This window comes from Geotrypetes seraphini, chromosome 2 (genome assembly GCF_902459505.1).
Source record: "Geotrypetes seraphini chromosome 2, aGeoSer1.1, whole genome shotgun sequence".
NCBI classification, from domain to species: Eukaryota; Metazoa; Chordata; class Amphibia; order Gymnophiona; family Dermophiidae; genus Geotrypetes; species Geotrypetes seraphini.
Window position 1 is genome coordinate 380,843,399 of NC_047085.1, and position 23,206 is coordinate 380,866,604.

General features: G+C 43.4%; 1 protein-coding gene across 1 annotated transcript in view; it reads left to right on the top strand.

The window, feature by feature from the left end:
• Nucleotides 1-5,459: 5,459 nt before the first annotated feature.
• EFHB (EF-hand domain family member B) overlaps nucleotides 5,460-23,206 on the top strand; it is a 120,227-nt gene continuing 102,480 nt past the window's right edge. The window contains exons 1-2 of the mRNA XM_033930668.1: nucleotides 5,460-5,616; nucleotides 19,410-19,466. Coding sequence (XP_033786559.1) covers nucleotides 5,554-5,616; nucleotides 19,410-19,466 — 120 coding nt within the window. The 5' untranslated portion in view covers nucleotides 5,460-5,553. The remainder of the gene's footprint in view (nucleotides 5,617-19,409; nucleotides 19,467-23,206) is intronic.

Below are 23,206 nucleotides of genomic sequence, written 5' to 3' on the forward strand. Positions count from 1 at the left end.
GCTTAGGATATTTTTTCAAAAAATACGTCCAAATTATTTTTCGTTTCGAAAATCGTCTTGTACTTCCTGCCGATCTGATCGTCCAAACTGCTAAATCGTCCATCTTTATACCACATTTTCGTCCAAGGCAAAAATGCATAGAAACAGACCTTTTGGACGTGGGAGGGGTCTGCAAAGTGATGGACTGGACAACCAGACATGACACCTAAATAGTGGGGTACCTTACAGGGCACTGCTGTGAACTTCACAAAAAGGGTGCCATGTCTTCATCTCACTACAGCTCCCTTATAGATAATGGTGAACCCCCAAACCACCTCCAAAATCCCCTAGACCTACATATCTATCACCCCAATAGCCCTTATGGCTGCAGAAGCCACTTATAAGGCAGTACAAAAGGGTTTGGGTTTTTTTTTTTAAGGGAGTGCACATGTTTAACCAGCAATGCAGTGATTACAGTGGCTTATGGGCATGGGTCCTCCTCTCCATGGGTCCTAACCCACCCCCAAGACGACTTAAGACACCTCTTTTCAGGTCGACTAGGCTTTCCTATGCTAGGCTGCCAGGTGATGATGGTCTGGAGGCTGAATTTTAAAGGTGTAATTATGATTTTTATGGGGTTGGGGGTGTCAGTGATAACGGGTAGTGTGTGGGGGGTCTGTAGTTTGTGTCTACAGTGCTTATCTGGTGACTTTAGGTGGGTTTTTGTGACTTAGACTATGTTTTAAATGGTCTAAGTCACAATGTCCAAGTTCCGTCTATGCTGTGCTATATAACTTTCGGTTATACATGCAGTACGACTAAGTCTAAGCCTGCCCACGTCCTGCCCAAATCCCGCCCTCGACACTCCTCCTGAAACTCCCCGTTTAGCTATGCTCATTCAGCGGTACTGTGAAGGCCTAGGTCGTTTTTAAATACGTCCAAAACCCGGTTTTATTATCGGCACTTGGACGTTTTTGACTGATGATCTTCCAAGTGCCGACTTAGGCTGGTTTTTGGACATTTTTCTCTTTCGATTATGAGCCCTTTAGTGTTTTTTTCAGTGTATTTCATATTTCTTACTTTTTGTTTTTTGATATATTCAAGCACTGCACCACTGTCTCTATTAGTTTGTTTCTGGCTGGCTGCTTGCTTTCTTTTTTGTCTTTAGGGTACAAGAGTAGAATGTGCCTGTTGAGAAGATGGGAGTGTGAAGAGCCAAGTCACTGTAAGAGTGTGAGTGAAAGGAGTGTGAGTGGTGTGAAGAATGAAAAGAGGCAGAGGGAAAATGAAAAAGATGAAGAAAAGCAGCAAGGTAAAGGAGGAAATATAAAAGAAAAGGTAAATGTATCAACCTGCATCAAAAACAGTGGGAAGCAGCACAAGGAGCCCTATATCAGACTCGGAATCTGCAATATTTGGTTAAGTATGAGCAAAACATCCTACAATTGGCACATGTCTTGGAGAACTAGTCAATCCTTGAAAAGAGTAGAAAGGCCAAGGAAATGCATGGCAGTAGCTTGGGGGTATCATACAGGGTTGCTCATCAATCCAAGAAATACTACCAAGATTATGAGGATGCTGACACTACACCAATAATGGTCAGTGATGGCTGGCTTATTTGGGACACATTCATTTCTTGTGTTGTGGAAAACAAAACCCACAGAAGTGTCCTGCAGCTACAAAGCTGACAAGGCAAGGTATGATCACTATTAAGTATTAATTATTTTTTTCAGGCATTAAGTATCAGCATAATATAATACACATAAGACTATTATAAGAGTGCCAAAACTCCATACAGAAAGACATGCAAATACCAACAATTAAAGAAACTGGACATCAGGCTTTATAAAGCACTTTACAACCTCTATTAGGTAAATTATTTCAGGATTTTTTTAATTAGTAAGTTTTATAGTCAAAGAGTGAAGGAACGTAGACAATTTTTTAGATTAAAGGTTTTGAATGAATATATAGATTGCATAAATGACAACAGCAATAATCAGAAATTAACTTCTGTTTATATAAAGAAGATGAAAACTGGAGTCTTAGTAGGTGCTGATGAGCTTCCAAACACTAATGAAGAAAAAATGTAGAAGTACCTGTGTCTAGAAGTTTGGGATGACTGAAAAGACATACTAGGAAACAATTCAACAGATTTATTGTGGCTGTATTGGCTTGAATGGAGGACTGAGGAACTGGGCAGGATGGAAGAAAAGTGTCATGGGGATTAGCTTGAAACTAAGAAATTCAGCAGGTACAGTTGGGACTAGGCGACTGAGTGAGGGGTGTAAATAGGATTGAGACTGGATACAAAAATGGGAATGTGAGATGGTTTGAAGGATCTGGAGGGCTTGGGGAGAGGTTGGGAGGTAGTTGGAATGGACAAAAGTGCTGTGAAGAAAGGAGCAAGTTTTGAAGAAGGTGAGAATGGAAATGGGGACAGTTAAGAAATTGAAGCTTAGAGGTCAGACCTGAAAAGGGACTGGAAGTGGAGAGGATGAGCAACATGGAAGGAGCTGGGACTGGTGAGGAGATGAGAGGCAGAGGAAAGTAGATGAAGCTGAGAGGGAAGTTGTACAGAGAGTGGAAATAGGGGACTAGAAAATGGGTGAAAGACAGGGTGAATAGAACACTAGAGAAATGAGAGAGGTGGGGAATGGGAGTACTAACGTGGCAAGAATAGGAAATGGAAATCTACGGGGGTAAGGATGAGATCCTAGCTAAATGTAGATAAGGCAGAAAGATCAATGGCAGAAATGTTGGTGAGGAAGGGAAGATGGGAAGAAAAAGGAAATATTCTGGAAAGGATATAGAAAATCAACAAGAAGACATAGCAAAGAAGCCAGGAACAACCTGAATGGAAAAATAAAATAATGATCAGATTTAAAAAAAAATCATAAGGAAAGAATAACAAAAGTGTATCAAGGCAGTTTACAAAAAGTAAAATGCTTTAAATCAATTACAATGAAATAATCATAAAATATCAATTACAAAATCAAACCTCCCAAAAAATCAGATTATTAAAAACATTTATTAAAAAGCCAAGTTTAATAATACAGTAACAAGGTCTACATTTTTGGAATAATAGCTGGAAACAAGTTTTCTTCAACCTTTCTTTGAGTGGAAGGGGGAAATTGCAATTGATTTATTTAACATTGACACAAGGAAGTTTCTGTGATTTAAGTGATAAGAATTCTGCAACATAGGAAGGACATTGCCTATGAAAAATCTTTAAAGCTAAACATAGGAATTTAAATTCAATCCATGTTCCAGTGAACAATCAATTCAATCTTTGCAACAGAATTGTGGAGTAACTAAATCCTATCTAACAATTTCTTTGGAAGCCCTAAATAAAGACTTTTACTAAGCTGCGATAGTGTTTTTAGCACGCACAGAATTGCTGTGCGTGCTAAACCCGCGCTATGCGGCTAGAACTAATGCCAGCTCAATGCTGGCGTTAGCGTCTAGCGCATGCTAAGCACACGCTAAAACCGCTATCGCAGCTTAGTAAAAGTAATAGCACATGATAAAACGCTAATGCGTCCATAGGATATAATAGATGTGTTAGCATTTAGCGTGCGCTAAAACAGCTAGCGTGCTTTAGTAAAAGGACCCCTAAGATTCTAGATTTGACTATTTATTGTATCATAGTTTGAACAATCTATTGCTTTCTACTTATTAAGCTTTCAAAAATGTCTCCAAGTCCATTTTTCAATAGAGTCAATACAATCCTTCATTTTAGCTAATGATTGCAGAAGATCATATTGAAATTGTAAACCATTTTAATTTTATCCTGAAAGGCAGCATATCAAATGCAGAATAAACAATCAACAATCTAACACAGGTATCAATACCAGGGGCATAGCCAGAACTCTATTTTTTGGGGGCCCAAAGGTGGACTGAGGGAGCAAGGCATTCTGTTTTTTCCCCTGCTGCTGCCACAATGGCAACACTAACACATTAATAATAATAATAATAATAATAATAATTTATTTCTTATATACCGCCAAAGCTGTAGTAGTTCAAGGCGGTTTACAACAAAGAAGGACTGGACAATCAGCGAATATAGGTTCAGTCAGAGAAAATAGGTACAACAAAGAAAGGCAGGACAGTTTGCGTAATGGTTCAGTCCATGAATGTAGGTATAACAAAGGGGGTACAATCAGTGAATATAGGTATAACAGAGAGGAGGCAGGAAAGGCAGGGAAAATAAGTACAATTGGCAAAAGACATCTCCTGTACAAGTCCCACCTGTACCAGAGTGCTCAAGTTGGTGCTGCATGTCAGTCACTGAACTGAGCACACGTGGACAGCCAAAGTATGTCTGCTGACAAGTGCTGATCAGACAGCACACGCAGGACACATCTTTAGCTGGTGGGGCTTGGCATCCCTGACAGCCATTAAAGCAGAAGGGGACTGAACCAAAAGCGAGGCCAGCTAATGTATTATATTTTGAGTAGAGGGTGCCGGGGAGGGCTGGCGTGGAGAATAAATTTTGGTGCCTGCCCACTTTGGGCTCATGCCCACCCAGATTTGGTAGTCTAGCTACACAAGTGGTGCAGCTGGTAACACTACTAAAGGCAAGTGCAATAATGTGTGCGATGCTTACCTTCTCCAAACACCATTAGCACCACTACTCCATAGCTCTCTTTAAAATCCGTCTAGCAGCAGGCTGCCCTCTGTTTTTTTATGGAACTCGTTCAATAGTACAGAAGTCCTGCCCAGAAACTCTGGAAGGCACATTTTTAACAAGTTGTTCGAGCATGGTAAATTTTCTGTACTGCTGATTATTTTCTTCAACCGAGGGCCTCCGGAAACCGTTTAAGGACTGACCTTTTTGTCATTTACTATTCTTTCTTTGAATTACTGGCGGGTTTTTTTTTTATAGTTTTAGTTTTATTGTAATCCACTTATACGAATATTGCTTCTCTAAGCTGACAAGCAAATGTAATTACACTTGAAACTTAATTCCACCTAGAGCTAGCTCTCTCTTTTTAGATAAACGGTATTTTGGTGGTACAGTTTGGATCTAAATACTACAACATTATTTAAAATAAATAAATAAATAAAAAAAAACCTCCCCAAAATTAATTATATAATTGCCATCGTAGGAGCCAACCTTTGAAAATTATTGGGGGTGCCAAACCCAACAGAAATTACCTCTCCTAGACAAGGAATTTGTTCAATATTGGGGGTAGGGCTTATCGAGTTGTGAATGACACTTATTTCGCCAGCTTAAGTTACAGACCTCAAGCAAACGTAGACTCTACTCCCATACTTTGAGAAGCTGATGCTTAAGTGAAAGGTCACAAATTAAGCACAGTACTGGGGGCTCTCACTGCAGACAGCGACACTCATCGCAGCTCTCTAACCCGCCTCTTTCGCGCGAGGCGGATGATGTAATTCGCAAGCCGGCGAAGTTGCTCGGCAACAGGATGTAAACATTCTGGCTGGCGGAGGGGGGTGTATCCACCGTTTTACTCGACTTCCCCTCCCTTCAGGCGTGGGTTGCCTGCTCTGTCGGCACGCGCACGGAGCCTGGCGCGGGTCTCTTTTGTGTGCACTTAGGCGCTGGAAATGATGGATCTGAAGCCGGTGTACACGGGCAAATTCAAGGAGCGCTTCCCCGACATTCGGCCGGTGAGTGAGAGCGGGCTCCTGCCCCTTACCTTTTGCTTTGTCCTGTTGACCGGCTCTTGGGTCTACTAAAAAGATTGGGTGGCGCTGATCCCCCGCCACGCTAGTGTTTATTTTCATGACATATGAAATAATTTAATAGTATTCTTTACATCCAAAAATAATTGCCTTGTCGGCTACCTATTCAACCTCCCGCCCTTTGCTCTTCAAGAGTAGTTGTATAATGTATATGCCGTCTTGAAATTTCTTCTTAAGTCCTAGTATGGATTCGAACATTTTGGTAGCCTTTCTTTAGATTGCCTCTGCTCTAGCCTTTCCCTAACTGGAGCCATTAGTTCAGTACTCTAATAGTCCTGAATAATTTAAACCCAGGTATTATCACCCTTTTTTGTTCTGTTTACATCAGCTGCACACTATAGCATTCCAAATGAATGAGATCCATCTTCTGAATTTTCAGGCTGTTTGGCCCCTTTAAATTATGATCAAATGAAGAGCAAAATTAAGGCATAAGAACCTGCCTAAGGCTCAAATGTTTATGAAGGGCCCCCTTAGATGTCCAGCTGAATGGTTCCCAAGGCAGATTTTTGCCCTAGTGTAGTCAGCTGCTGGCTCTCAGAATGAACAGTGTAGAATGGAAGAAGGGAACCAGGGCCATCACTGCTCATATAGGTCTGTCTATTTATCCCATCTCCTGTCCCTTCTCTTTGGCAGGAATGAGCAGCACTTATTTTTATCCCAGGACAAGCAGGCAGCCTATTTCCACATGTGGGTGATGTCATCCATGGAGCCCGGATGCGGACAGCCTCGCAAGCAGACTTGCTTGAAGAAACGCAGAAGTTTTGAGTCTGCCGCACCGCGCAAGCGCGAGTGCCTTCCTGCCCAGCACAGGGCACGTCTCCTCAGTTCTCAGTTTTCCGCGGAGCCGAGAAGTCCGTCTTTGACGCTCTGCACTGAACTTAGTTCGCTTCGTGCCTTCTCTCACTGCGGCTCGTGTTTTATTTCTTTATTACAATGTCGCTGTGTTTTCTTTTGGTCATTGTTTAAAAAAAAAAGTTAAACTTTTTCATCGAGTGACGGCAGGGCCTGTCACACGCCCTCAGCCTGCGGGCTTTGACTTTGCGGCAGCTATTTTTCCTTCTATGTCCCAGCTATGGACTTTAAGAAGTGTAGCCAGTGCCAGCGTGATATATCCCTCACTGACCCACACCGTTGGTGCCTTCAGTGTTTGGACCCTGACCACTGCCCAGAGTCGTGCATTTGCTGTGCTACCCTTCAACTTTGAGCCCTCAAAACGTTGTCGAGTTCAAGTGGAGAAGATTTTCAGTGGGGAAACCCCTACTACGACCTCCAATTTGGTCAAACCTGCTACGGGGTGTCCTGACTCCTCGACCTTGACTCTCATCAGACCTTCCTCGTTTGGAACGTCCTCAACCTTGAGTAAATCTGTCAAGTCTTCTCCTGAGCTTCCCTCAGGTCACATACCTCAGCAGCCGTTTCCTGCGGTGGTCCTCAAGCTACCTAAACATCATTCCTCCAAGTCGAAGCATTCTTCCTCTTTGTCCTCGGAGCCTTTAGCCTCAGCAAGTGGTCCAGTTTCAGACTCAGATCCACAATTACAGGCTACATCCAGACCATTTTAGAGCGGGAATTTGTTCAGTTAATGACCAAATATAGTCCTGCCTCGACTCTGCTTCCTGCAGTTCAGCCTGGGCACTCAGTAGTCTCACAAGAGGTCGAGTCCTTGCCTGTGCCTTGAGCTGAATCTACACACTCTATGCAAAGAGTCCAGTCTTTGTGAGTGTCTCGCCTGGAATCCTTACACTTCATACAAGGAGCCGAATCTTTGGGAGTGCTTCGAGATACCTATGGGGCTTCGATCTACAGCTTCCAGCCCTATATCCTCACATAAGGCATTGCCCGTTTCGACCTCGCACGAGACCTGCTTCCAGGCAGCACTCTCATCGCCGGTCGAGGCACTCATCGAGGCACAGGTCCTCTTCAAGGGAGCGGCCTTCCTCGTCCAGGCTTTCCAGATCTTCGAGCCTCCAACTCCTCGATCCAGGACACCAATAGCAGAACCTGAGGGCTCCACTTCTCCTAGTGCCTCGTCTCAGTCTGCTTATTCGCTAGGATATCAATACTCCAGAGAGGCCTCACCTTTGTTTTCCACTCGAGGCGCCTCGAGGTCATTGAGTCCCTCTCAAGGCCATCCTCATGTGAATCAATTGTCCTTTTCCCCCTTTCTTCGTCAAATGGCTGAAGACCTGGATCATCAATTGGGATCTGGTTCTAAGTACTCTAAGGAGTATTTAGAGGAAATGAGTTTGCCTCGACCTCCTGTGGAGTCTCTCAAACTTCCTCTTAACAGGCTTCTTTCTCAAACTTTAAAACGAAACCTGGAGACTCCTTATGCCATTCCTGCTGTTCCAGGCAAGTTGGAATAGAACTGTACTTTGCAAGTGCTTTGAGAACTCTCAACTATCTCATCAGTCCCTTCTTGTGGACTCTTCCTTAAAGAGGAGTCATCCTTCCAGGGTCTATGCTACCATACCTCCTGGTAGAGAGGGCAGGACCATGGACAAGTTTGGCTGTCATCTCTATCAAAATTAGATGAATGCCTCCAGGGTTTTGAATTATAATTTCATCTTTACTACTTATTTTAAGTATTTTGTTGATATACTCCCTGGTTTTACTAAAGACCTTGCTCAGCACAGACTTTTGGAGTTCCAGTAAGTCATTGCTACCTTAGCACAACTCAGATTGCACCTTCTTCAGTCATCTTATGATACCTTTGAACTTTCTTCGAGGGTCACTGCTTTCTCAGTAGCGATGCGCCTTGCCTGGCTTCACACCATTGATATTGATCCCAACATTCAGGATCGTCTGGCCGATATTCCTTGTGAAGGCAATGACCTCTTTGATGAATCCATAGAGGCCGCCACCAAGAAATTGTCTGAGCATGAGAAATCTTTTGCTTCCATAGTCAGACCAAAGCCTAAGCCAGCTCCTTTCAAGCCTTCTCAACCTCTTCCATTCTATCAGAGGCGTTATCCTCCGAGGGCAGCTCCTTACACTCGAGCACCTCCCAAGAAACTGAAACAACAGCAGAAGCAACAGAAAGTTCAGCCTTCTGCTGCACCAAAAGCTCTGTTTGATTGTCTCAAACAGAGCATAACCTCCAACGTTCTGCCTCTGTCCTTTCCTCTTCTCATAGGAGGTTGTCTCCATCATTTTTACCATCGATAGGAGACCATAACATCTGACCTCTGAGTGCTGTCAATAATCAGGGAAGGATACTCTCTTCATTTCACTCAGATTCCACCAGAGTTTCCTCCAAGAGAGTATCCTTCCAATCCATCCCAGACCGCCATTCTTCTTCAGGAAGCTCAAGCTCTGCTTCATCTCCGTGCCATCGAGGAAGTTCCCTTGAAATAGCAGAGCAGGGATTTTTACTTCTGTTACTTCATTGTTCCAAAGAAGATGGGTGATCTGCGGCCCATACTGGATCTCAGGGCTCTCAACAAAATTTTTGGTCAAAGAAAAATTTTGCATGTTGTCCCTGGCATCCCTTTATCCCCTTCTAGATCAGAATGATTGGTTGTGTTCTCTAGATCTCAAGGAGGCTTACACTCACATCCCCATTCATCCGTCCTCCCGTCAGTACCTCAGATTGTGGGTGGGGAATCTGCATTTTCAGTACAGAGTGCTACCCTTCGGCCTGGCATCATCTCAAAGAGTGTTCACCAAGTGCCTAGTGGTGGTTGCAGCAGCTCTGCAGAACCATGGTCTTCAGATGTTCCCCTACCTGGACGACTGGCTCATCAAAGATTCAACATCTCAGGGGGTTATTGTAGCGACCCAATGGACTACGTGGTTCCTACAAAGCTTTGGATTCAAAATCAACTTTCCCAAATCCCACCTTCAGCCCTCTCACAACCTACAGTTAATCGGAGCTGTTATGGACACTGTCCAACTCAGAGCATTCCTTCCTCAGCAGTGTCTGGATGCTCTCCTTCAGCTTTGCTGCAAAGTGTCTTCCACTACTCGGTCACATGGCCTCGACCATTCACACGACTCCCTTTGCCAGACTTCACCTCAGAATTCCTCTGTGGACCCTGGCACCTCAATGGGCACAGGCTTGAAACCCACTCTGAACACATTACAGTCACTCCTTCATTGAGACAGTCTCTCCACTGGTGGATGCTCTCTTCCAATCTCTCCAGAGGTTTACTGTTTCAGACACCCCCTCATCAGAAGATTCTCACGACAGATTCCTCGACCTATGCTTGGGGGGGCTCATCTCGACGGTCTCTGTGCTAAAGGACACTGGTCCAGCACGAATCATCAGTGTCACATCAATCTGTTGGAACTCAGAGCGATCTTCAGTGCTCTCAAAGCTTTTCAGCATCTTCTTCACGACCAGGTAGTCCTTATTCGGACAGACAATCAAGTCGCCATGTACTACGTTAACAAGCAGGGAGGAACAGGATCTCTCCTTTTTTGTCAGGAAGCTCAAAGGGTGTGGGACTGGGCGATCCATCACAACACCTTCCTGAAAGCAGTATACATTCAAGGAGAGAAAAACTGTCTGGCGGACAAATTGAGTCGTTTTCTGCAACCTCACGAATGGACACTCAATTCCTCGCCTCTTCATCACATTTTTTTTCAGTGGGGAACTCCTCAAATAGATCTCTTTGCGTCTCCCTACAACCACAAACTGCCTCAGTTCTGCTCCTGGATATACTTTCCTCATCGCCTCGAGGCAGATGCTTTCCTTCTGGAATGGACAAATCTGTTCCTGTATGCGTTCCCTCCATTCCCTCTCATTCTCAAGACTCTTGTCAAGCTCAAGAACGATCATGCCTCTATGATTCTAATAGCTCCTCGGTGGTTCCCTTCTACTTCAGCTCAGCAGCAGGGAACCATACCTTCTACCATTTTTTCCATTTCTGCTTACACAGAGTCAAGGATCTCTTCTTCATCCCAACCTGCAGTCTCTACACCTGACAGCTTGGTATTTCTCAACATAACTCCTTTTCAGTTTTATCAACCTGTTCGGGACATTTTAGAGGCTTCCAGAAAGCCTGCCACTAGACAATGCTACCACCAAAAATGGACTAGATTTTCTACGTGGTGCATCTCTCATAATAAGGAGCCTCGAGATACCTCCTTGTCTTCCATCTTGGATTATCTTCTGCACTTATCTACCTCTGGCCTCAAGTCTATATCCATTTGAATCCATCTTAGTACAATTGCGGCTTTCCATCAGCCTATCAAAAGGAAACCCCTTTCTGCTCATCCTGTGGTTTCCAGATTTATGAAAGGACTTTTGAATGTCAAACTCCTCTCAAACCACCTCCAGTTGCTCTTGCTCAATTGATGAATCCTCCTTTTGAACCAATGGATATGGCTCATCTGAAATATCTTACTTGGAAAATGGTGTTTCTCATTGCCCTCACATCTGCTTGAAGAGTCAGTGAGCTGCAAGCTTTAGTTGCTGATCCACCTTTCACAGTTTTCCATCATGACAAGGTGGTCCTCCGTACTCATCCTAAATTCTTACCTAAAGTGGTTTCAGAATTTCATCTCGACCAATTCATTGTACTTCAGTACTTTTTCTAAGCAATGATGTACCAAGGGGATGGGGGGAGGTCCGCCCCAGGTGCACACCCCAAGGGGGTGCACAGCTGGCCACCCTCCCTATTCTGCCGCTGCTGCTTTCCTTAACCAGCAGCAGCAGCGGCAGTATACAGGGGTGTCCGCGGGTGCTCACTCCGGGGGCTCTTCAGCTTCTGGCCGGTTCCCGTGCTCAAAGCTGCAGGCGTTGGCTCCTCACGTGATCCGCGGCAGCTTCTGATGCAGCTGCAGATTGCTTGAGGTGTAGACGCCCGCGGCTTTGACCAGGGGAACCAGCCAGAAATGCTGGGCAAGTAAATATTGTAGCTGCACAGGGAAGGGGGGGCATAGAAATGTTGCTCAGGCAAGGAAGTAGAAATGCTGCTGCTGCACAGGCAAGGGGGAGAGAAATGCGGCACAGGCAAGGGGGGGGGGGGGTAGAGAAATGCTGCATAGGCAAGGGGGGACATGCTGCTGCTGCACAGGCAAGGGGGGAGAAATGCACAGGTAAGGGGGAGACAAATGCTGCTGCTGCTACACAGGGAAGGGGGAGAAATGCTGCAGCAGCACAGGGAAGGGGGAGAGAAATACTGATGCTACAGCACCCAATTGGGGAGAGAGAGAGGGAAGGAGGGAGAAGGAAGACAAGAGAGAGGAACCAGAGATCCCAAGTCCATGGATGGGAGGGAAAGGAAAAAAGGAAAGGAGATACCAGACCATGAAGGGGGAAGAAGAGATGCCATGGCATGGGGAAGGGAAGGGAAGGAGATAGAGATACCAGACCATGGTGTAGAGTGGAAAGGAAGGAAGGAAAGGAGAAGAGAAAGAGAGATGCCAAAGCATAGGGGAAGGGGTGAAGACAGAAAAATGGAGAGGGTGTGATGCTGAAATGAATCATGTGCAAAGGAGAGAAGGGACACAGGATATACAGTTTATTGAAGGGACATAGAAAGAGGGAAAATGCCATATGGAAGAGAGAGAGAAGGTGGACAGTAGATGGAAGTAGTAGAGAGAGTGGGCAGAAGCTGGGTGGAAGGGGCAAAGAGAGGGCAGATGTTGCATGGAAGGGAGAGAGGACAAATGTATAGAAAGAAGAGAACAAAGAGAAGATGATTAAAGCAGAAATGACAAAAGGTAGAAATATTTTTTTTGTTGCTTTACTTAGAATCAAGTAGTATTGTAACTGTATTGATAAAAATTTATAAATAGGAAATGGAAATAAGGCAATTTTTTGGACTAAACCCCTTTCCTCAGGTCAGGACAGGATACCATAACAGCAGTATACTGTACTGTTCTGAAGAAAGATTTGGCCTCTGAAAGCTAATTGAAAAATGGATTAGTTCAATAAAATGGTATTTTCATATTTCTCATTATTTGTTTTATTTTTATTTGTTAATTTGTAAAGTAGTGATTGTTATGTATCAGGTTTTTCAAATTTACATCTACTGTCTTTATATTTTGCACTGTATTAGGGGACATGTGTCACTGTTTTTGTGGTGTTGTGGTGTTGCATTGTATGCAGAGTCTGGTTTCTTGGTGGTTCAGTTTAACTTTTGTCTACATATTTCTATTTTTAGTTTGTGATTATTTCATATTGGGCGAGGGTGTATCTTTGTTCTGTGTGTGTGAAAAGGACATAGTTTTCAGTTGGCATTGACTGCAGGATCAATTGACTGTGCGGGATCTGGCTTGTTTAGTTTTACAATGTATGTGTTGGTGTTCTAGTGCTCACTGCAGTGTTTAAGATGTTGCCTTTTCCTAGGTACACTCTTGTTGTGCGATATGTAGATTGTTACTAAAAATCATATTTTTCATATAGATGGGGGGGGGGTGTAAAAAAATGATGGGCCCCGGGTGTTACATATGCTAGGTACACCACTTTTTCCAAGGCCTCATTCTCATTCTGGAGAATCAGATCTTCATACCCTGAACTGTAAGCGTGCTTTGGCATTCTACTTAGAACGCACCAAATCACACAGATCTACTCTTCAACTTTTTGTCTTCTTCGATCCAAACAAGTTGGGACACCCGATTTCTAAGCGAACCATCTCCAACTGGATGGCTGCTTGTATCTCTTTCTGCTATGCTTAGGCTGGACTGCATCTACAGAATTGAGTCACAGCCCACAAAGTCAGAACAATGGCGGCTTCGGTGGCTTTCCTCAGATCCACTCCTATTGAGGAAATTTGCAAAGTTGCCACCTGGTCCTCGGTTCATACTTTCACCTCTCACTATTGTCTGGATGTTTTTTCCATACGGGATGGCCATATTGGCCAGGCAGTGTTACAAAATTTATTCTCCTGGATTGCCAACACTCCCACCATCCCATTCTGGTTAGCTTGGAGGTCACCCACATGTGAGAATAGGCTGCCTGCTTGTCCTGGGATAACAAACACACTCAGCTACAGATTCAGTACAATTGCCGCAACAGGTACTTAATTGTTATCCACTGGGAGATTAACAGAGGTCCTTAGGGGTATCAGACGGCCCTCCAAACAGCATAGTTTGAATGGGTAAATTCTTCATTTGCCCCGTGGTACCTCACTTTTTTTCATAATATAAATATTGTTTTAAGAATTTATATTTTTGTATATTTTTTATATTTTAACTTTAGTACTTTAGCTTATTCATATTAAATGTACTTAGCTTTCAACTTAGCATTCAGCTGCAAACTATTTCCCCGAACGCCAACGCGTTTCGAATTCTTTGTCAAGGCGACATGGGGAACTGAAAGCAAAGAAGAACGCAAACAAAGCACATGATTAAAAGACTGAAAATGGGAATAAGCAATCTATCAAAACTTTCCCCCATAGATATTTTTAAAGATCTTACCTAATATTTGACAATGCACAGCATACCATCTACCCGTATCGTAAAAGAGAAGCGGCTAACTAACTCTGAAGCTCTAAATACTCCCTCCGCTATGACGACATATCCGGGAATTACTCTGACACTACCTAGAAAGATTTTTAAAGGGAACTAGCACTTCCTACAGATCAGCTTGAGCAAGCCAATCAGATGTTTCATTTAAACCCTTAGGAGACATAGAATTTAATTTAAACATCCATCGGAGCTCACAACGATTTAGTCTCCTGACAGTATTGCCACCCTCCCACCCTACTACAATGTGATCCAAGACTCGCCATTTGAGATCTTTTAGAGTGTGACCACAATTAATCCAATGACGGACTAAGGGAGAAGATTCATTTTGAGTGTGGACACGTGATTTGTGCTCCGTGAAACAGACACGAATAGGGCGAGTAGTACGTCCCACGTATAACATGGGGCAAGGACATTGGATCACATATATGACATTATCCGAATTACAGGTGGTATTGTGTTTAGTAACAAAAACTTCTCCTGTAATTGGATGAGTCCACATTTCCCCTGGTATAGTGTAAACGCACCATTGGCATTGGCCACAAGGGCTATGATTACCACAGCTCGAGGGAGTATATTCCTGCAGTTTGTTATGATTTAAATATTCACCAATATTTCTGCTACGCCTATACGAGCATAAAGGATGATCTTCCAGGGTAGGGATAGCCAATTTTGGGATGTGCAGGTGTTTCTTAACAACCTGAGAGATACGGTGGGCAAGAGTGGAATAGTCCTGAACAAAAGCCACCGTCTCCAAAGGGTTAGTATCATTAGCTGTATCTTGTAGTAACCACTCCCTATGAGCATATTTTGCTCTCTTGTAAGCACGTTTTACTGCCTCCCTTATAAGGCACATTCTGATGGAACAAACTGTACGTCCTCAGTTATCATTGGATATTCTTATGGAAATGGCTACCCTGGTATTAACCCGGAGTTATTTCTGGTTTCATCATGAGTTTTACCTCCAAAAGCACGGAATAGCTATGGGGGCCTCCTTAGCCCCTTCTCTGGCGGCCTTATTTATGGCTGATCTGGAGGAGCGTTTGATTTATCAAATGCCTGAGTTCAAATATGTGAAAATTTGGAAGAGGTTCCTAGATGACATCTTTTGTATATGGACCTCGACCAAAGAGGATCTTGTCCAATTTGTAGACCTATTAAATGCTCTGGATAACAACATAAAATTTACAGTTACGATGCAACATAAGGAGATTCCGTTCTTGGATATTTTAGTACAGAAAGGTCCTACCTACTTATCTACAACGCTGTATAGAAAGAGAACTGATCGGAATAGCCTTCTACGCTTTCATAGCTTCCATCCTGAAGGTTTAAAGAGAAGTTTACCTATCAGTCAGTTTCTCAGGTTGAGAAGAATTTGTGCATAAACTGATGATTTTCGTGCCCAAGCCAAAATCATGAAAAATCGATTTTACCAACGTGGGTATCCCTATGAGGTAGTAAAAAGTGCTTACAAGAGAGCAAAATATGCTCATAGGGAGTGGTTACTACAAGATACAGCTAATGATACTAACCCTTTGGAGACGGTGGCTTTTGTTCAGGACTATTCCACTCTTGCCCACCGTATCTCTCAGGTTGTTAAGAAACACCTGCACATCCCAAAATTGGCTATCCCTACCCTGGAAGATCATCCTTTATGCTCGTATAGGCGTAGAAGAAATATTGGTGAATATTTAAATCATAACAAACTGCAGGAATATACTCCCTCGAGCTGTGGTAATCATAGCCCTTGTGGCCAATGCCAATGGTACGTTTACACTATACCAGGGGAAATGTGGACTCATCCGATTACGGGAGAAGTTTTTGTTACTAAACACAATACCACCTGTAATTCGGATAATGTCATATATGTGATCCAATGTCCTTGCCCCATGTTATACGTGGGACGTACTACTCGCCCTATTCGTGTCCGTTTAACGGAGCACAAATCACGTGTCCACACTCAAAATGAATCTTCTCCCTTAGTCCGTCATTGGATTAATTGTGGTCACACTCTAAAAGATCTCAAATGGCGAGTCTTGGATCGCATTGTAGTAGGGTGGGAGGGTGGCAATACTGTCAGGAGACTAAATCGTTGTGAGCTCCGATGGATGTTTAAATTAAATTCTATGTCTCCTAAGGTTTTAAATGAAACATCTGATTGGCTTGCTCAAGCTGATCTGTAGGAAGTGCTAGTTCCCTTTAAAAATCTTTCTAGGTAGTGTCAGAGTAATTCCCGGATATGTCGTCATAGGGGAGGGAGTATTTAGAGCTTCAGAGTTAGTTAGCCGCTTCTCTTTTACGATACGGGTAGATGGTATGCTGTGCATTGTCAAATATTAGGTAAGATCTTTAAAAATATCTATGGGGGAAAGTTTTGATAGATTGCTTATTCCCATTTTCAGTCTTTTAATCATGTGCTTTGTTTGCGTTCTTCTTTGCTTTCAGTTCCCCATGTCGCCTTGACAAAGAATTCGAAACGCGTTGGCGTTCGGGGAAATAGTTTGCAGCTGAATGCTAAGTTGAAAGCTAAGTACATTTAATATGAATAAGCTAAAGTACTAAAGTTAAAATATAAAAAATATACAAAAATATAAATTCTTAAAACAATATTTATATTATGAAAAAAAGTGAGGTACCACGGGGCAAATGAAGAATTTACCCATTCAAACTATGCTGTTTGGAGGGCCGTCTGATACTCCTAAGGACCTCTGTTAATCTCCCAGTGGATAACAATTAAGTACCTGTTGCGGCAATTGTACTGAATCTGTAGCTGAGTGTGTTTGCTATTTTTGTCCTTATACAACGGAAGTTTGTTGTAAGATGTCCTGGGATAAAGCACAGTTACTTACCGTAACAGGTGTTATCCAGGGACAGCAGGTAGCAGTTCTCACAACTCACCTCCCCTGGTTGACTTCTCTGCTAGCTATTTGAACTGAGGAGAGGCGTCCTGTGCTGGGCAAGAAGGCACTCGCGCATGCATGGTGAGGCATACTCAAAACTTCTGAGTTTCTTCAAACAATTCTGCTTGCGAGGCTGTCTGCATCCAGGCTTTGTGGATGACGTCACCCACATGTGAGAATAGCTGCCTGCTGTCCCTGGATAACACATGTTATGGTAAGTAACTGTGCTTTCTAGTCAGAAGCACATGGAGCTCCATATATGGGAGATTTAACTAACTCATTGGGAGAAACTGCCCTGAGAGAAATTTAAAATTATTATGAGGGCCAGTGCTTTCATTTGCAAACAGTCTACCAAAGGATTTATCCTGCCCTGATCTAATGTGAATCATTCCCATTGCGATAGTGTGCTATGCTTTGTGCATCGCTTAACTCTTGGCTTTAGCACATAATTTTATAGGAGCACAATGCAAAACTAAGTTTAAATAATTGCTAATAAATGAATGTAGATAAGTGTTCAGAACTCAAGGTCTGAGGAAACGCAAAAGTTTAGCTCATTCTTCTTTGGTCAGCAATAATGAGGATTTTATGCCTGTTTTTTCTTTTTACTGTAAGCATATGCAAGATTTTCTGGGTTCCATAAAAAGTATGCGTTAAAAAAGACAGATTAGAGGAGATGTTTTGCAATAGAGAGCTAGACTGTTGAGAATTGCATGTTTTGCATAGGTCTGAGCACAAAATTTTATCAGTTTCTGGAATTGCATGTGCTGGAGTGCTATTCTGTGCATAGATACTGGTATTGTGAAAATTTTATTCACAAAATACGGGCTTTCTAATATGTGCACAGTAGTTCTGTCGATTCAGGAAAAAATTTTTTGATTCGATTCAGCCTATTGAATCAATTTTTTAATTCGATTCGATTTTCCTGCCCAATTGCTGTGGTGTAAACAAAATAAACAAAATAGACTTTTCCTCTCTCTGTTAAATCCTAGCTCATGTTCGCAGTCTAACACCACCTCTGGCAGGATACACATTTCAAATCTGACATATTGTAATCACAAAATAGAAAATAAAATTATTTTTTCTACCTTTTGTTGTCTTCTGATAACTCGCTTGCCAGGGTCTCCTGCCCATTTGTCATTTTCTTCTTTCTCGATGCTAACCATCCATCTTCCATCTCTGTCCTCTCCTTCCGTTTCCCTTCCCTCCCTTGGAGGTCTGGCATATTTCCTTTTTTTCGTTTCTATTCCCGTAGCTGCAGCGATGGACCCCCACCATCTCTCCTTTACTCAACTACACTTTCATCCAATATCTCTCCCTCCTTCCCCACCAGCTCTCCCTTTTTTTTTTTTTTTCAAACTACCTTCCTATCCAGTATCTCTACCCCCCATATATCCCTTGTGTCCAACTTCTCTCCCTTTCTGTTCCTTCCTTCCCTAAATCCCATTGTCCACTATCTTTCTCCCTCGCCTCATTTTTTAGACCCATTATTTCTTCCTCCCCAGTCCAACATATGCACGTCTCTTTGAACCCCCCTTCTCTCCCTCCGTCCATGTGCTTCTACACCAGGGCCCCTCTCCCCCGAGGCCTTCACCTCCCCTGATGGTCTGCACCGTCTCCCGTGAAGACCTGCACCCCACCTCTGAAGGCCTACACCCCACCCCTGAAGGCCTGTACCACCCCCCTTGAAGGCCTGCACCCCCCACCATAAATACCTTTATTTATGGTTGTGGTCAGCGGGGATCGGTTGTGAGGGAAGGATGGAGGGGCAGCGGGGGTTTGACAGTTTGGCTGCGCAGTGGGGGTGGTGGCGGGTGCTCAAGGATTCTGCTGCACAATGGATGGGAGGGAGGGAAGGATAGAAGCTGGGCAAGGGTTCTGCTGCACAGGGGGATTGGAGGGATGGAGGGATAGAAAGATGCTGCAGAGAGAAGGCACAAGGGGATGTGTGAGAGAGGAGGAAAGATGTTGCACATGTGGGGGAAAGGAAAGAGGAAGAATTGGGGTTAAGGAGAGGCAGGGAGCGATGATCATGTACATGAAAAAAATAAGCTCTACCCGAAAATAAGACCTAGTGCCGTTTCTGGGCTCAAAATGAATATAAGACACTGTCTTATTTTCAGGGAAATACAGTAGTGAAGTCCCATGTATGCATGCATCTGGCGTGCTCTCCTATGGTAGCACACATTTTGTTATGGACCTATTTGCATACTGCAAAACTGGTATTACTCTTGTTTTGTGAAGCCATGTACTAAGCATCAGTGTACAATTCTAATGCAAGGATTCTGTATTGGCTCACAAATCCTTCTCTTCATTTATTGATCTTCATTTCCCTTCCCTGAGTGTCTACATTGCAAATGAACTATTTAATGTCTGAAACTATTTTTTTGATTTCTTTTGTAGGCAGGGAAGCTGTTTCCAATGACAGGATCTGCTGCAGCCTGTCTGTTTCATCCTAGGGTAAGTTCCTTTAGACTAGTATTTGCCCATTTCAAGCTGTAAGAATACTTTTATTATGAAAAGTATAATTTTAGGAGAAAGCTTTTACTGGCATGAAGAAGATGTTATCCTCTGGCATAAGTGCTGTGTTAAAACAGGTAATGCTGACACTTTATGCAGAGTAATTTTATAAAATTTTCTATGACAATTTCCAAAGGGCATTGAAGCTTAGATGAAATCATGCACATTTCAACTTCACCGATACCATTGATTGTGAATTGTAAACCACAATTGTTTGAGAAAGATGGTATATCAATAACCAGTGTCCACAAAGTTCTTTTCACCTGAGAATCATTTATTAATGAGGAAAACATCTGGGACACTGTGCTACCGGGATACAAGCTATATTGCAGAAACAGAGTTGATCAAAAGGGTGGGGGTATTGCCCTATACATCAAAGAGGGAATTGAGTCCACCGGAGAGAACATGCCAGAAATGAAAAATAAGGTAGAGTCTCTATGGGCCAAAATTCCGAGAAAAAATGGAACGGAAACCAAGATCGGCATCTACTACCGACCCCCAGAGAAGCCCGAAGAAACTGATGGAGAAATGACGGACGAGATTAAATGCAACTGCAAGGGAGGCAACGCAGTTATCATGGGCGACTTCAATTATCTGGGGATAGACTGGAATCTAGGCACCTCCGACTGCAGTAGGGAGACCAAGTTCCTGGATGCTGTAGGCGATTACTTCCTGGAACAACTCGTCAACGAAAATACGAGAAGAAATGCAATTCTGGACTTAATTCTAAATGGACTACGAAGGCCAGTGAAGGCGATGAGACTCATGGTGGGGAAGAGGATAAGCACTGTAAAATTGCTAGATCAAGCATGGTTCCTTTTTAAGGACACAGTCACCGAAGCGCAAAATCTAAATATACCGCGTATCAACAAGGGATCCAAGAGGAAGAAGATCAATGAACCGGCTTGGCTCACTGTAGTAGTGAAGGAAGCGATCAGCGACAAGAAGACTTCGTTTATAGAATGGAAAAGGTCATAAACGGACGAAAACTGAAAAAAGCACAAACAACATCAAAGCAGGTGCCATAAGGCGGTAAGAGGGGCCAAAAGAGATTACAAGGAAAAAATAGCCAAGGAGGCAAAAAACTTCAAGCCGTTTTTTTCAACATATTAAAGGGAAACAACCCACGAAGGAAGCGGTGGGGCTGTTGGATGACCATGGAATAAAGGGAGTGCTAAAGGAGGACAAAGCCATCCCCGACAGACTAAACACATTTTTTGCATCTGTATTTACTGAAGAGGATATACGCAACATACTGGAAGCAAGCAGGCTATACACAGGAAACGAAGATGGGAAACTGACAGGATTGATGGTCAGTCTAGTAGAGGTATGCAGGCAGGTTGATAGGCTTAAAATCGATAAATCCCTAGGACCGGATGGCATCCATCCGAGGGTAATCAAGGAACTGAAAAAGGCTATAGCTGAACTGCTTCAACTAATGGCCAATCTGTCAATCAAATCGGGAAGGATTCCGATAGACTGGAAAATGGCAAATGTTACACCTATCTTCAAAAAAGTTTCGAGGGGAGAACCGGGAAACTATAGACCGGTGAGTCTGACCTTGGTACTGGGAAAGATGGTAGAGGCGCTGATAAAGGACCGCATCATTGTTCACCTAGACCAGGAGTAGGGAACTCCAGTCCTCGAGAGCCATATTCCAGTCGGGTTTTCAGAATTTGCCCAATAAAATAGGCATTGAAAGCAGTGCGTGCAAATAGATCTCATGCATGTTCATTGGGGAAATCCTGAAAACCCGACTGGAATACGGCTCTCGAGGACCGTAGTTCCCTACCCCTGACCTAGACGGACAGAATCTGATGAGGACCAGCTAGCACGGCTTCAGCAAAGGAAGATCTTGCTTGACGAACTTGCTGCACTTCTTTGAGGGAGTAAATAGGTAGACAGACAAGAGTGACTCAGTCGACATTGTATATCTGGATTTTCGGAAGGCATTCAACAAGGTCCTGCATGAACGACTACTTCGAAAAATTGCGAGTCATGGAATCGAGGGTGAAATACTCACGTGGATTAAAAACTGGTTGGCGGATAGGAAACAGAGAGTGGGGGTAAATGGACAATACTTGGACTGGAAAAGCGTCACGAGTGGAGTTCCGCAGGGTTCGGTGCTTGGACCCTTGCTTTTCGACATATTTAAAAATGACCTGGAAATTAGTACGACGAGCGAGGTGATTAAATTTGCAGATGATACAAAGTTATTTAGACTAGTGAGGACGCAGAAGGATTGCGAAGACCTGCAATGTGACAGAAACATGCTCAAGAAATGGGCTGCGACATGGCAAATGAGGTTTAACGTGTAAGGTGATGCATGTTGGTAAGAAAAATCTTATACACGAATACAGGATGTCCGGTGCAGTAATTGGAGAGACCCCCCAGGAAGGAGAACTGGGAGTACTGGTCGACAAGTCAATGAAGCTGTCTGCGCAATGTACGGCAGCGGCGAAAAGGGCAAACAGAATGCTAGGAATGATTATGAAAGGGATCACGAACAGATTGGAGAAGATTATCATGCCACTGTACTGGGCCAGGGTACGCCCCCACCTGGAATATTGCGTCCAGCACTGGTCGCCGTATATGAAGAAGGACACGGTACTACTCGAGAGGGTCCAGAGAAGAGCAACTAAAATGGTTAAGGGAGCGGAGGAGTTGCTGTACAGTGAGAGATTAGAGAACTGAGCCTCTTCTCCCTTGAAAAGAAGAGACTGAGAGGGGACATGATCGAAACATTCAAGATAATGAAGGGAATAGACTTAGTAGATAAAGACAGGTTGTTCACCCTCTCCAAGGTAGAGAGAACGAGAGGGCACTCTCTAAAGTTAAAAGGGGATAGATTCCGTACAAACATAAGGAAGTTCTTCTTCACCCAGAGAGTGGTAGAAAACTGGAACGCTCTTCCGGAGGCTGTTATAGGGGAAAACACCCTCCAGGGATTCAAGACAAAGTTAGACATGTTCCTCCTGAGCCAGAACGTACGTAGGTAAGGCTAGACTCAGGGCACTGGTCTTTGACCTAAGGGCCGCCGCTTGAGCAGACTGCTGGGCCCAATGGACCACTGGTCTGACCCAGCAGCGGCATTTCTTATGTCATCAGAGAGGATGTGACAGCTTCCACAGACCCAAGATTACATAAGAACATAAAAGCTGCCATACCAGAACAGACCACAAGACCATCAAGCCCATTATCCTGTTTCCAGCAGCTGCCAACCTAGGTCATAAGTACCTGGCAAGATTCCATGTGTTTTCCTATTTGGCCAATTAGTTGGTAAAGGATGCAACTCAGGAAAGAGCAGAAAGATTTATTTGTTCACCTGTTTAGGTGCTGGAGATGCTAAGGTTCATCTTAAATCACATCTAAACCTGACTCAACAATTCAAATTCAAGTAACTGCCTTTCTTCCTCAGCAAACTTGATCTCCACTGTGTAGGAAATTGGGAGAGTCAGCAATTATTTGTGGTTGAATGTTGAGTATGTTGGGGCCTATGGCATCAAAACTTCATGTCATTCTAATGGTCCACCATCATTTAACCAAAACGAAACAAAGCAAAAATATATTTATAATCTATTAAGTTATGGAGCATTAGGGTTTGGCTTATACACTTAATTATTTGTTCCTTTTATACAACTGTTCATTGATAAGAGAATTTTTGGTTTTTGGTATACCCA